This window comes from Rhyacophila brunnea, unplaced genomic scaffold (genome assembly GCF_057557595.1).
Source record: "Rhyacophila brunnea isolate RB1 unplaced genomic scaffold, BYU_Rbru_1.0 scaffold_23, whole genome shotgun sequence".
Classification (NCBI taxonomy): Eukaryota; Metazoa; Arthropoda; class Insecta; order Trichoptera; family Rhyacophilidae; genus Rhyacophila; species Rhyacophila brunnea.
Genome location: NW_028232893.1, coordinates 22145606 through 22159018, shown reverse-complemented (window position 1 = coordinate 22159018; position 13413 = coordinate 22145606). Strand labels below are relative to the sequence as shown.

The following is a 13413-nucleotide window of genomic DNA, read 5'->3' as shown; positions in this document are numbered from 1 at the left end:
AGACAGATCATCACAGTTCACATCTCAAAAGGTCACGTTAGCACCTATCTTCTTTACGTTGTTCATCCTTAAAGAGGTGAGTATATCCACTGCTGAATATAGACTGTTAAAATTTCCCAGTTCACATGCAGTCGGTCATAAGATCACTGTATCCGCGGGCATTAAATCCTCTTAATGGCCCACCCCCTCCGTAGGTATATGAAAATAAATCATCAAGCATTCAATTTCATTTACAAATGGTAATAACTTATCATCAAATCTCAAGGTTACTTAAAAACCTACATTCGAAGTCGTACAAACGTGTCGGTATGTTAAAATTCCAATCTTGAATTGTATTTCATTTCAAATTCAAAAAGTAGTCGATATTTATAGAGTGTGCTTTAGTATAATAAATAAAATTTAAAAAAAATAGTAAATGCATTCCGTTGTTTGTTTCAAGTTATCAAAATAAGTTTGTACCGAACTCAAGTTAGCATAATTAGGTAATCAATTAAGTCCGCCCGGTAGATTTCTTAATTACAGCATTAAACTATCAAGTACGTCTTGCTAAAAGCATGTTGACACGGTCCAAGTACGATCCAAGTACACTTGGACCGAGTGCCATCCAAGTGCACTCGTTTGAGACATCTTCATACTAATTATTCCTATCCAAGCCACTCGGTCCAAGTGTACTTGGATCGTACTTGGACCGTGTCAACGCGGCTTAAGTGTAAATATTTTATTATTTATTTGCGTGGATTCATTTATTTTAACGTGAAATAAATTATTGAAAAATATCATTTTATTGAATCGATTTGTTAACAAATCAATTACAGACGCGTCAATCTCACCTATTTACTTCGACTCAAAAATAAATAATTACAAATTAAAATCGAAATAAATTATTGCAATAGGAATATCTTTATTGCAATGGATTATAATAATTTTATTATTGAAAAATACTATTTGCAAATAAAGAGATCGTCAACAATTTCTAATCAATCAAAGGATTTTGAGAAGCAAACAGAAATGGATTTAAACAGCAAAAAATTGCTGAGAGATTCTCAGTCGAGAGTAGAAGACCACTTGACAAGGATCGCAGACTTGTTCGTGACGGCAACCTCCTTAAATCTTCACACCTACAATTATCCGTTTTTGATAAGATGTCAAGACTTACACGAAGAAAGAGAAGAATTTATTGAAGATCTCCGCAAGATGCATAGTCTCAAGAAGCAGGCCAATCCCAACTACATCGGGAATTCCAACTTCTCAAGAAACTATGACCATAAGTACAATTCCATCCTTATCAAAGCTTACAAGTTGGAAAGTGCGATGTATGAGGCTGACCAAGTCGACTCGTCTCCCTCAGAAAATTAGAATCTTAGATCACAAACCAGCGCTCATGAAGAGTCGAAGCAAACCACGCTAAACGCGGACACAAAGAAAAGGTGTGACTGGAAGGTATAACAAAATGGAACGTCAGATAAATTACACACTGCGATTGCGTCTACAGCCATGCTGGACAATGCAAATAGTCAGAAGGCCCAAGTCATAAAGACCATGAAAGCGGTGCAAAGCAATCAGAACCAGTCATCTTCCATGAATGTCATTGCACAACAGGATTACCAGAAAGAAGAGACGCCTCGGGCAAACATAAAACCTCTCACAAAATGGATTTCCAATTATCACGCCACGAATTATCCGAGTACTGACTCCAGCTCTTCGACTACCGCTCCGCCTTCAGATAGTAATTCCATCACTACGAGTTCTTGTACTGGGTCTTCAAATAGAAACTTCACATCGGAGAGTAATACACCCAGCAGTCTAACCCAACCTGCCTATAGTTCGCAAGGAAGAACAAAGACCCTGACCACTGTGACGGAAGTCAATACCTCTTTGACCACCTCGACTGGTTATACCTACTCTTCCAACTCATACAGTAACGAGGTACAGGAACAAGGTGCCTTCCCGCAAAAGAATGCGCCCAGTCATGCTGTGAGAAAAGATGCCGAGACATCTAACGATTTGAAAATCAACATCGCCGCTAGGGCAAACCGTTCCCATTCTGGGACCCCCCTTTTGAAAGCTCTCAATCATCCAGATGATGACGCAATAAAATACCCGCACAATCTCCGCACCCTCTGCATCAGGCATCGAACGCCTCTCTATCATCGGGTAAAACTGGCCACAACTCGGCCACATCCCACAATCACCACAAGACCATCAGCCGAGACCAAGCTCTCATTCATCAAGCCGATGACGCCACACCGCCACGGCGTAATACGTCATCTCTGCACACTCAAACTCAGGCATCAAAAGCCACTCCATCATCGGGGAAGACGGGCCATAACTCGGCTACACACCAGCCTCCTCACCATCCAAACAGCCGAGATCAGAGTCTCTTTCACCAAGACGATGACGCTACGCCGCCACGGAGTAATACGTCATCTCCGCAAAGTCTACATCTAGCATGGAACGCCAATCCAGAATCAGTAGAAACTGCCCACAACTCTATCATACATCACCAAAATTATCATGGCAAGGGTTTGGAAGAAGCGAAAAAAGCAAGGTGAACGAGATCGATTCTCATCCAAAAGCTTTTCATCATGATAAGCACACTCGAACTACACTCGTCCACTCCAAGGCCACCGCGCAGGCAAGGAGTTAGGTTATCCCAGTAACTTCTTAGATTTAGGTTCGGTGCCGTTCACGATAAACTCGAGAAACATGTTGATTTGGTAAGTTTTCACAAATATTTGAGGTGTCTAATTCCAAAAAGCGATAAGTCCACATTTGGTCAAAATCAAGAAAAAAATACGCATGTATTCTTTGTATAATTTTACACAATATGTATTGATCTATAAATTCCAAAACGCGACAAAACCCTACGAAAAAAAATATTTTAAGTCTTGATTTATTACAAAAAGCGCCAAGTCCGTGGTTCATATTATTTAAAGTTTGGTTGATTTCGCGCGTGTTTAAGTCAACCAATAAAGGAACGTTCAATATTGAAAAGGGCGTCTCCCATGCCGTAGCATCTGGTAAACTCATGATAGTGCCACGGAAATATGTGCCTTATGCGGAGTAAATTAAAAAGTGAAGTACAAATAGCGCTACGTCCAATTTTATTTTGCCTATATTTATTACATTTAAGAATTTATCGGCTGAAACAAATTGTCATTTGGTGCTAATTTCGACATAGAATACAACGGAAAAAATAATCTCACGTTAAAACAATTAATTGAAGCTTGAAACATAAAAACGTTGTTACCCGAAAATATTGAATTGTGGACTTGTAATTAGACGCCTCATTTATTTTATCATTCTCTTCCTATTTCATATTTTTAAGGGATTTATTTTATTCCAAAAATAGATGGCCTACAAGTGTCCACCTAGTAAAAATTGGCTGGCAATGAAGGGTTTTTGGTTGATTTTTTTTTTAATTTGATACCTACTTTCTCCATTACTTTTCGTAAACTAATTTAATCTAATAATGTGGAAACTATCTAAGCGAAACTATGTATTGTTTATGCGATTTTTTACAAATGAAATATGCGACTAATTCACTCCCATTCAGTAATAAAAGATAAACCCGATTTCATTCGGTTGATTTAGACTTTCAGACATTTTTAAATAGTGTCATTTTTTATTTCAAGAAATTATGGTCACCGCAAGCATAATGCAATGAAAAGTAAAATCAATTCAATCGCCAATGGGCTATGGCAGCGCCATTTTTAGATTAATAAAGCCTTAGCATATCTTTTTGCACAAGCAACGAGTGGTCCACTGTTTAGCTGTCAAAATCAGATCCCAGATTGCTTGACATATTGATTCGCCCCTTCTCGTTTCAAATTGAATTATAAAAAATTCTCAAATCAAATATATTAACTATCAGTGTTATTTTTTACAAATATTATACATTCCTGTTATTCATCGGTTATCAAAGTCAGACTAGTCCTTCACACAAAACCGGTGATAATATCGATTTCCAAAAAATATGTAGCATTGATCTATGCATTACATTATTGTAGAAGGTGCGTTAATGCTAGTGTATTATTTATCATTAACTCATCTATCCAAATAAAACCATTCCATGTTTGAACACGACAGACACTCTATAGAACAATGATAGGCAATGACAGGTCATTCGTAGACAACAACGGGAGGGGTGGAAAAGGTGGGACCACTCGTTGTGAATGTATCGGCTTTCTACTTGAGTAGGTAATGGCTATGGGGATTTCAATCCACGATGAAAGAAGCGGACATATCTAAGACCAATAATTTTATTCTAAGTGGACGCAAAGCACGTCAGTATTGGTCAATGTCTTTCGTTTTCAGTCGTCATCACTGAAACAAATCGGGTACACACAAGGGATCCGTGAACCCGTACAATCAGTGACGTCCCGTGGGGGTAGGCAGATTGAGCGTCGCTTGGAGGCGGCAGTCACACGAAGGGCGGCAAATCGAGGAGAATCTTTAGGCACCTATAGAAATAGCTACCTAAACTTAGTAATAAAAGAAATATCTTTCCATTAAAAAATTCAGCTCACTCGGAAACAAAATGTATTAACGACTATACAAGTTTTCATCGGACTGTAATTTTTTGTCCGGTTTACTTCCGTCGTTCTTGGACGTAACGTCCTTGGTGAATAGCAATGACAAATATGCAGGTACACATACTTAATTAATTTTGTTTAAAATGTTTGCCAGTCACTCGAGAGTTTTGGAAATTGTCAGGTGTATTTTTTAATGTATCTGAAACCGTAGACTGGCAATATTGTATATTGAAGCAAAAGTTATACTTAAGTAATGTATCCATACAACACATTTCTTAGATATTGGAGTCATGAAAGGATGATATAAATACTGTATAAAAAATGTGGAGGCATTTAGGCGCTGCCTAGGGGCGACATTTTGTCTAGGGACGTCATTCCATTGGGGTAGGCGAGTCATGCACTGATTAGGAGCAACTATAATTACCATGCCCGGCAAATTAATGAAATGCGAATATTATGTTAAATTCAGATTCCCCACAATGATTACTGTCTAACATGAAATTAATTAATGTATAGTACCTATTCGTCCTCACATTTTCTCACCTCTATACATTCATACCTACAATATATAAATCAATCTGGGCAGTGACAGCGCTCGAAATGGAAAAATTTACGAACCGGAGCGCTCGACAGTTGTCTGAAGATTTTTACATAGTAAAGTTATCAAAGTATATGTGTTTTTTTTCATAAAAATAAGTGCGTTAGATTTTATATTATATGGCCTATTCAGCTCAGACGGTCAAATTATTTATTCCACGAGACGGAGCGATAATTTTACCGATTTCCGAACAGGAACGGCGCTCCGGTGCGTTCCAGTCCATTTCGAGCCCTGGGCAGTGACGTCCCGTGGGGGTAGGCAGATTGAGCGTCGTTTGGGGGCGGCAGTTACCCAAAGGGCGGCAAATCGAGGAGAATCACTAGGAATATATAGAAATAAGTAGGTATATCAGTAATAACGGAAATATCGTTCCATTAAAAAATTCAGCTCACTGGTTGGAAACAAAATGTATTAATTAGATACTATAAAAGTTTTAACAGGATTTTTTTGTTGGGTTAGCGATGTCTAGTTTACTTCCGTTGTCCTTGAACGTCACGTTCTTGGTAAATAGCAATGACACGTGTATACCTAATTTAAAATTTATCCAGATGTTTGCCAGTCACTCGCGAGTTTTTAAATGTACCTATCTGAAACCGTAGACTCGCTATATTGTATATTAAAGCAGAGATGGCATTTAAATTAGCTATAGTGGTATAGGTATATCTTGTTAGTAATGTATCCATACAACACATTTCTTAGATATTAGAGTCATGAAAGGATGATAAAAAGTACTGTATTACAAAAATGTGTCGGCATTTTGGCACTGCCTAGGGGCGGCATTTTGTCTAGGAACGTCACTGAATCTGGGTTACATTATTGTCCGGTGGCTCGATTCGTGCAGAACCTTAGATCTTCACAGTTATCGAATGGATCTGTTTTGTTCTCTTGCGTCTTTCAGCAAGCTATTACAACCAACTTATTGTACCTTATTGTTACAATAAGTCCTAATACTTTGATACAAACCTATCCTAAGTTTGATACTATTTATCACTTAATCACTTTATCGATAAGACTATAGAATAGACCCACTGGAAGGCATAAATCATTGTTACGTCATGTCACCGTTTATTATTTGGATTCTTTTTATTACATCAATACAGAATTTAAAAAGCGTATCTCTTTCGGCTTCGTTTGCCATGGTCCCCGGAAGGTCTTTTGTTTGACCTAAACAAAATAATAATTACAAGATAAAAAGAACTTTTTATATACTTACAACGTTTTTAAAATTTCTGTTCAATTATTATGCTCAATATGCTCAAACTTGTACTTGGTAAATAAAAAACAAAACAAAATATAGAATACTGAAATGTCAATTTGATTTCCATAGTAACGCACGTATATATTAATAATTTAGTTGCTAGGACCACCCCCTTAGCAATTGATAATAGTGGATTGGATTACGGATTTCTTACGAGATAATTTTTCATACAAAACAGAATTAACTGAAAATGAATTCAATTCTACTTAAAGATGGCTAAAAGTATGAAAAGAATGCATTGGCATCGTGTTCTAATATATTCTAAAAGTTTCAAATGTCTAGTTAGTCGGGAAGTTAGTTAAAAATCGATTGTACTGGATAAACAACCACCGGACAAACAAGAATACGAGCTAATAAAAACGTTGTAAAAATAGAAAAGGTTTCGTGAAAACGGGAGAATTATGTAGGACGCTCTTAGAAGTATGCAAGTCTAAAGGACTGTGCATGTATTTGTAACTTAGACTATAGATACATATTTGTAAGGATTATTTTTAAGATTAACCTTCTCAAAACGGCACACTGCATACGGACGCTAGAAACGAACTGAATGAGCGTTCTCAATAATATTGTGTATAATTAAAAAATGGTGATTTTTTTATGATTCGGGGGAAAATACAATGAGGGTCGATTCCAGGGTTTAGTTCCATCAGACCATCACTTCTAAAATCGGAACCCCAGTTCCAGAGTTCGATTCCAATTCTAAAAAACCCTATATAGGTACATAATTTAGGCTCTGTCTTGCGTACTTCCCGGGTCTTTTCGGATTTTACGGTACTAAAAATTCTCTATAACTCATTAGTTAGAAGCAGACTTGAGAGTGGGTCTATCGTTTGGGCCCCGCATCAGTTGAAGTACGGCCTTATGGTGGAGAGAGTCCAAAAGAAATTTTTGAGACTCCTTTACTTTCGGCTGTATGGATATTATCCGAGGCTCTATCCGACTGATTTTCTCTTAGGGATGCTTACATACTGTAGCTTAAAATTTAGAAGGGATCTTTATTTAGCTTCATATTTTTTCAGACTTATACGCGGCGTAAATGTGAACTCTGCCATTCTTGGTGGTATTGGCTTGTGTGTCTCTGATAATTACCTTAGGAATCGAGGGCATCCGTTGTTTGTTCTCCCACGGTGCAGAACTAACCTGCCATTAGTAATGCCAATTGGGAGGGCAAAAACCATGTTTAAATCGCTTCGGATATTGATATATTCCACTTACGTGAGTGTGAATTTAGGTGGACGTTGTTTTATAAGTTTTTAAGATAGGGTCTATCAAATTTCACTCTGTGTGCTTCCATCTACTTTTACTATGTTATTTTATTTTATTTCTTTTCTTATTTTATTTCTTATTTTATTACCTATTGTATTATCAACTCACACTTCTCGGTATTTTATTTTTTTTAAATTATTAACACTTATTTTATGTCATGTCATGAACGCTTTGAATTTATAATTTGTTATGTTCATTATATGTAAAATAAATAAATTTGAATGATATTATTCATACAGTTTAATAACAAGCTAATCAATAAACAAAAATACTAGAAGTAGGTACACATTTTTTTCGATTCGAATGACAGCGTCCCCCAAATAAAATGGAATTGTGGAAATAATTATTGTTGCTTTTGCTTCCAACAGCTTCATAATAAAATGTGCTTTTTTCAGTTTGAATGACATTGTCATAGTCACTGTCAATATTTAAAAAATAAACGCTTGTCTCATTTTATTGTTAATACAAATAAAAACCTATTGGTTCTTCAAATATGTATGTACCTATTCCATTAAACGCTATAATAGACCACTCAGAAATATTTCACTGTAAACTCCTGTGAGTCGATAATTTTATAATGAAAAGAGATTTTATAAAATTTTCATTTATTTAATTTTAAATTATATTAAATGGACTGTAAATTATTGCAGGCACCTGGGCTGTAACACCTTTTGACAGTGGCGCACTCAGGATTTAATATTGGGGGAAGCCCAAGGAGGAGAATGTAAATTAGTCCCATAGGCTCTTTTTCTTCTTCATATAATTATTTTTACAATACACGGTGGTATATTTGTACAGTTTCTCCTAGTTTTTATTAAATTGAAGACATAGTGGCGGTAACCGTTGAGCGTGTCATCAGCGACTGGCGGATTGGAAGTGACTAACAGCGACCATGCTGGACATGATGTAGCTCCTAGTATGCTAAAACATTACTCAAATAATATCGACTGTGCTACCCGCTTGGTCTAGAAAGTTACAATATTTATGCCGAATTCCACTGAAGAAAAATGTTCTTTTGATTTACACCACCACCGATTGTAGTGGGTGTAGTCGTTCTTTTCGCCGAATGTTTATCGTCGATTTCTGGTTTTTTTAATATTGACGTTCCAAAATATTAATTGAAAATGGACAAAAAAGGTAGTATTGCATTTAACTTATACACAAACCTACTCAACACAACACAGCCTAATTTCTCGTGTATCGGTTTTTTATTTGTCTATTGCACTTGGTGTACCTACACCATGGCCCCCACATCCTGAAACGGGCCCTCAGGCTAGGATATTTGGCGGCCCCCTACCTATCGCTAAGATTAAAGGTAGTGTGAAACACTACATTAACGTTTTTCAAATTGTGTTTTAATTTAAATTAGGGGTACTTATACAGTGAATTATTGGCGATTTTTAATACATCTACTTTAATAATGGAGCTGTCGAATATCGATACATAATAATCAGAAAATGTATTGCACAATTATATACATAATTTGAAATGTTCATGGCATGAAGTATAATAGCACCGCAGGCGACTTTTTTTAACGAATAAAGCTAATTTATTATGTTTGTTTATATCACTTATCTGGTCAACCCGACACACCGGGCCCCTAGGCTAGAGCCCTGTCAGCCCTCCCCAGCCATGACCTACACCACTCCGGAATTCGGGTGGACACCGAAAATTTTTTGACAGTTCCATTAGGGATTGGGTTTCTAAAGAAACCCGACATTAGTGTTTCGAAATTTTTGTGTTAGAAATTAAAATCTAAGAATTTTTTCTAAAAAAGATGCTGGAGAATTACAAATCCTTTTTTGCCGTGTTTTTATCTGTCTAAGCCGAAGGGAAGGTATAGTTTATTGGCTTTCAATTTTTAAAATCATTCTGATAATTTTCATGTTTGGGGGGTGCCAGAGCCCCTTGGTCCCCCCCCCCCTCTAGGTGCGCCACTGCCTCTTGATGCAGCTCTGTGTATGCCTTTCAAAAATACACATGAAATTTGCTTGTAGACGATCTTTTTAAACCCGGCGTCGTGAATTTGGCGCTCGTCCATGGATCGTTAGCATAATGACATTAAAATTAAAACATTGTTTTAGTTCTAATGCTGGCAATAATTTTATAGTGGGGAAATTGGAAGTAGCATAGTGTAGCCACACCAGGCTCACAGCTAAAAACAAAAAACAAAAACTGAAAAAATATGGCGGCGTGTTCCGGATTTTGACTTTTGAGTACGTTGATTGCTCAATGCTCCGCACCATGGAGCCGGTATACTGTTTGGTGCTTTTTACTGGTTCTCTGTCATCGTAATCTGTCAGTCGCCATTTTGAATTTTAGCTATCTTTTTGTCATCGAATTACAGCACGCGGTCCAAGGACGTGTAGAAAATGAAAGTTTTTTGTTTGACACATAAACATAACGGAGAATTCGAGAAATTCCGATGCCCTGCTTAATTATAACACCTCTTACGACCGAAAAATGCTAACACCGGCCGCCGTCATTAACTGTCACGTTAGTTTTTTAGAGTAGGTATAGGTACAACGCAAAACCACCTAGACTAATATCGCGAGATCTTATATTATTTATATTATACACCGTCCCTCGCTTCACGTTATTACGATTTGCTGTGATTGAAGTACGAACATTTTACGGAACTTTAAACATCGCAATATACCTAGATAACTTTTAAAAGCAATGAAATAAGCAATGGGGAATATTCGCACAATTAAATAGACTGTTTTCAAAGTGCCGACAGCATTTTTTAATTGTGGTATTTTTGACGTACTATACTTTTTTAATAGTACGCGGACGATAATGTAACTTTTCGAATAGTACGCGAACCAAAATGTACTATAATTATAGCAGTGTTGCCATGTCTACTGAAATTTCGGTAGATCTACTGATATTTTTGGCAATATACTGAATCTACTGATATTTTATGAAATCTACTGATATTTCTTTATTCCACAAAATTCCCACCATCCGGGAAAAAAACCGAGTCGTCTTTGAAAATTTGGGAACCTGCGGCCCGCGGCAATTTTTTTTTCCTAAAACAGAAATCTACTGATATTTTGTCGAATCTACTGAAATTTTTTTACACATTCTACTGAAATTAAAAATTTTGACTAACACCGAATTATAGTTCGGTTAGCAACACTGTGCTCAGGTGCTCACTGACAGATGACGGCGGCCGGTGGCGGAGAAGCTGTAAAGAGATCACACTGTTTTTCGGTATATACCTAAAATGAATCTTAACTTCACTTCCATCTGTAGAATATGCTTAGAAGAGGGCATATTGAAGTCGATTTTCAAAACGTCGCGAAAGTCAGAAGTTTCAAAAGTGACCTGTTCCCAAATGATCACACGATGCGCTTCTGTTACGGTAGGTTATATTGTTTTGTCAATATTTCGCGTAGGTATATTGTTTGAACGAACCGTAATATTATATTTGGATTGCGTTATGGTTGTGGTTGTTTTTATCAAATAGGGCAATATGTTATGTAGGCCTTTTGCTATTGATTTATTACGATTATTCGTCTTTTATCATCACTATTGTATTTTTTTTTGCAAGCAGGCTTGAAACTTTACAACAATATTGTTTTTTTTTAGAAACCAAGTCAATTGCTGCATGCAGGTAGGTAGTCTGTTTTTTTAAAATTTAAATACATATGTACGTATTAATATACATTTTTAATAATTAAAATTATATTGTGCAGTTGGTCTATGTTCTACAAGTATATTGTAAGTGAATTTATTTTTTAATCTGTGGTCTGTGAAAATCGTTAAAAGCGCGTTGACACGGTCCAACGGGTCTATTCTGTATACAAGGCTGCTTTCGGTCCACTACGGCAGCTAAATAGGGTATGAAAGTATCGAATTATTAACACTTATTGTAACAATTACAATAATTCAGTTATAACTGTTACAATAATGTTTTAACAGCACCTCTCTTGGCTGTGAAAAATCTTAGACCGAGATCGACAGTTTTGACAGTTCCGACGGCTAATTTATTGTTATTGTTACAATAAGTGTTAATAATTCGATACTTTCCTACCCTATTTAGCTGCCGTAGCGGACCGAAAGCAGGCTTGTGTATAGAATAGACCCGCTGGTACACTTAGACCGAGTGCCATCCAAGTGCACTCGTATGAGACATCTTCATACTAATTATTCCTAAAGCTGCGTTGACACGGTCCAAGTACGATCCAAGTAGACTTGGATAGGAATAATTAGTATGAAGATGTCTCATCCAAGTGACAGCTTCATACTATTTATTCCTATCCAAGTGACAGCTCCTTACTATTTATTCCTATCCAAGTTAACTTGGATGAGTAGGACGCGGTCCAAGTAGCTTGAATATGAATAATTAGTGTGAAGATGTCACATACGAGTGCACTTGGATGGCACTCGGTCCAAGTGTACTTGGATCAGGTGCCATCCAAGTTTACTTGGATAGGAATAAATAGTATGAAGCTGTCACTTGGATGAGATATCTTCATACTAATTATTCCTATCCAAGTAGACTTGGATCGTACTTGGACCGTGTCAACGCGGCTTAACCAAGCTACTCGGACTGCGTCCTACTAATCCAAGTAGCTTGGATAGGAGTAATTTGTATGAACGTGTCCCGTACAAGTGCGCTTGGATGGCGCTCGGTCCAAGTGTACTTGGATCGTGGCAACGGGGCTTTATTTTAAATCTGAGAATTGTTACAATATCCATCATCCAAAATGCACACTACGTAATTTGTAGGTACATGATAAGCCACCACAATATAACCATAACCTGTAGTAATAAAATGTGTTTCCTAAATAGTTTATCATCCTCGATACATCGTTTGTGCTTTCATAACGGTCTTGTCCAGATCAAGATACATCTGCGGGTAAATAAATAAACATTGTATAAAGCCTCAATGACATTGAGCTACTTTACAAGCTGCTTGTTGGTAATTTAAAAGCGGGCGAGTCAGCTAGTGCGATTGTGATGATGACACACAAAACTTTCCACTCGCTCAGAAGCCAACAAGCTAGCGAGTTGAAACCATCATTTTTGGTACTATTTTGACAGGACGTATTGAGTAGTTCGTTTTTTTTACCAGGAGATCGCTCTACTGCACAGACGCAGTAGGGCCATATGTCAGCGTGTAAAGTTGACCGGCTTTCAACTTTTCTCGGTAGATTGTTTATAATCTGCTTGTTAGCTTGTTCGATGATGACACTGGGCGAGTTTACAATAGCTCAAGTCATTGAGGCTTTAGATTGTATAAATGCTGAACCCCATGACATTAATCAACAAGACCATTTGCAGAATTATGCGATTATAAAATACAGAATATGTGTTGTGAAAAACCCATAATAGGCGGATATAAACAACATTGTTAATTAGATCGTTTACACAGTTCGTAATTAAAATGCCTAGTTACAACAATATACAGTTTTCATTATAATGACAGAATTATGTAGGTAACATTTATTTTTGTTTTTAACAATAAAATGAGACACGTCATGTAAGTGAAAAGGTTTACAATGATTTATGATTTCTGAGAAAATAATATGTTGTTAGATAATATATTGAGCGTAGATTATATCAATATACACATTGGTAAGGGATACTAACTGACCTACACTAAGTAGGAACACCTTTTACATAACCTAATGTGGACAGAGAAAGGTGGTCAAACCCGATCAACCCCTGTCACCGCGACGCGCGATATTGACGAATATCACTAAAAATCGTGACACTGCCGCGTTACAACAGCTAGCCATTACATA

General features: G+C 36.9%; 1 protein-coding gene across 3 annotated transcripts in view; it reads left to right on the top strand.

Moving 5' to 3' along the window:
- Positions 1–10815: 10815 nt before the first annotated feature.
- The window catches only part of LOC147069725 (uncharacterized), a 67177-nt gene continuing 64579 nt past the window's right edge, over positions 10816–13413 (top strand). For all 3 annotated transcript variants that reach the window (XM_085950694.1, XM_085950693.1, XM_085950692.1), the window contains exon 1: positions 10816–11024. In XM_085950694.1, the coding sequence (XP_085806820.1) occupies positions 10887–11024 (138 nt within the window). In that variant the 5' untranslated portion in view covers positions 10816–10886. The remainder of the gene's footprint in view (positions 11025–13413) is intronic.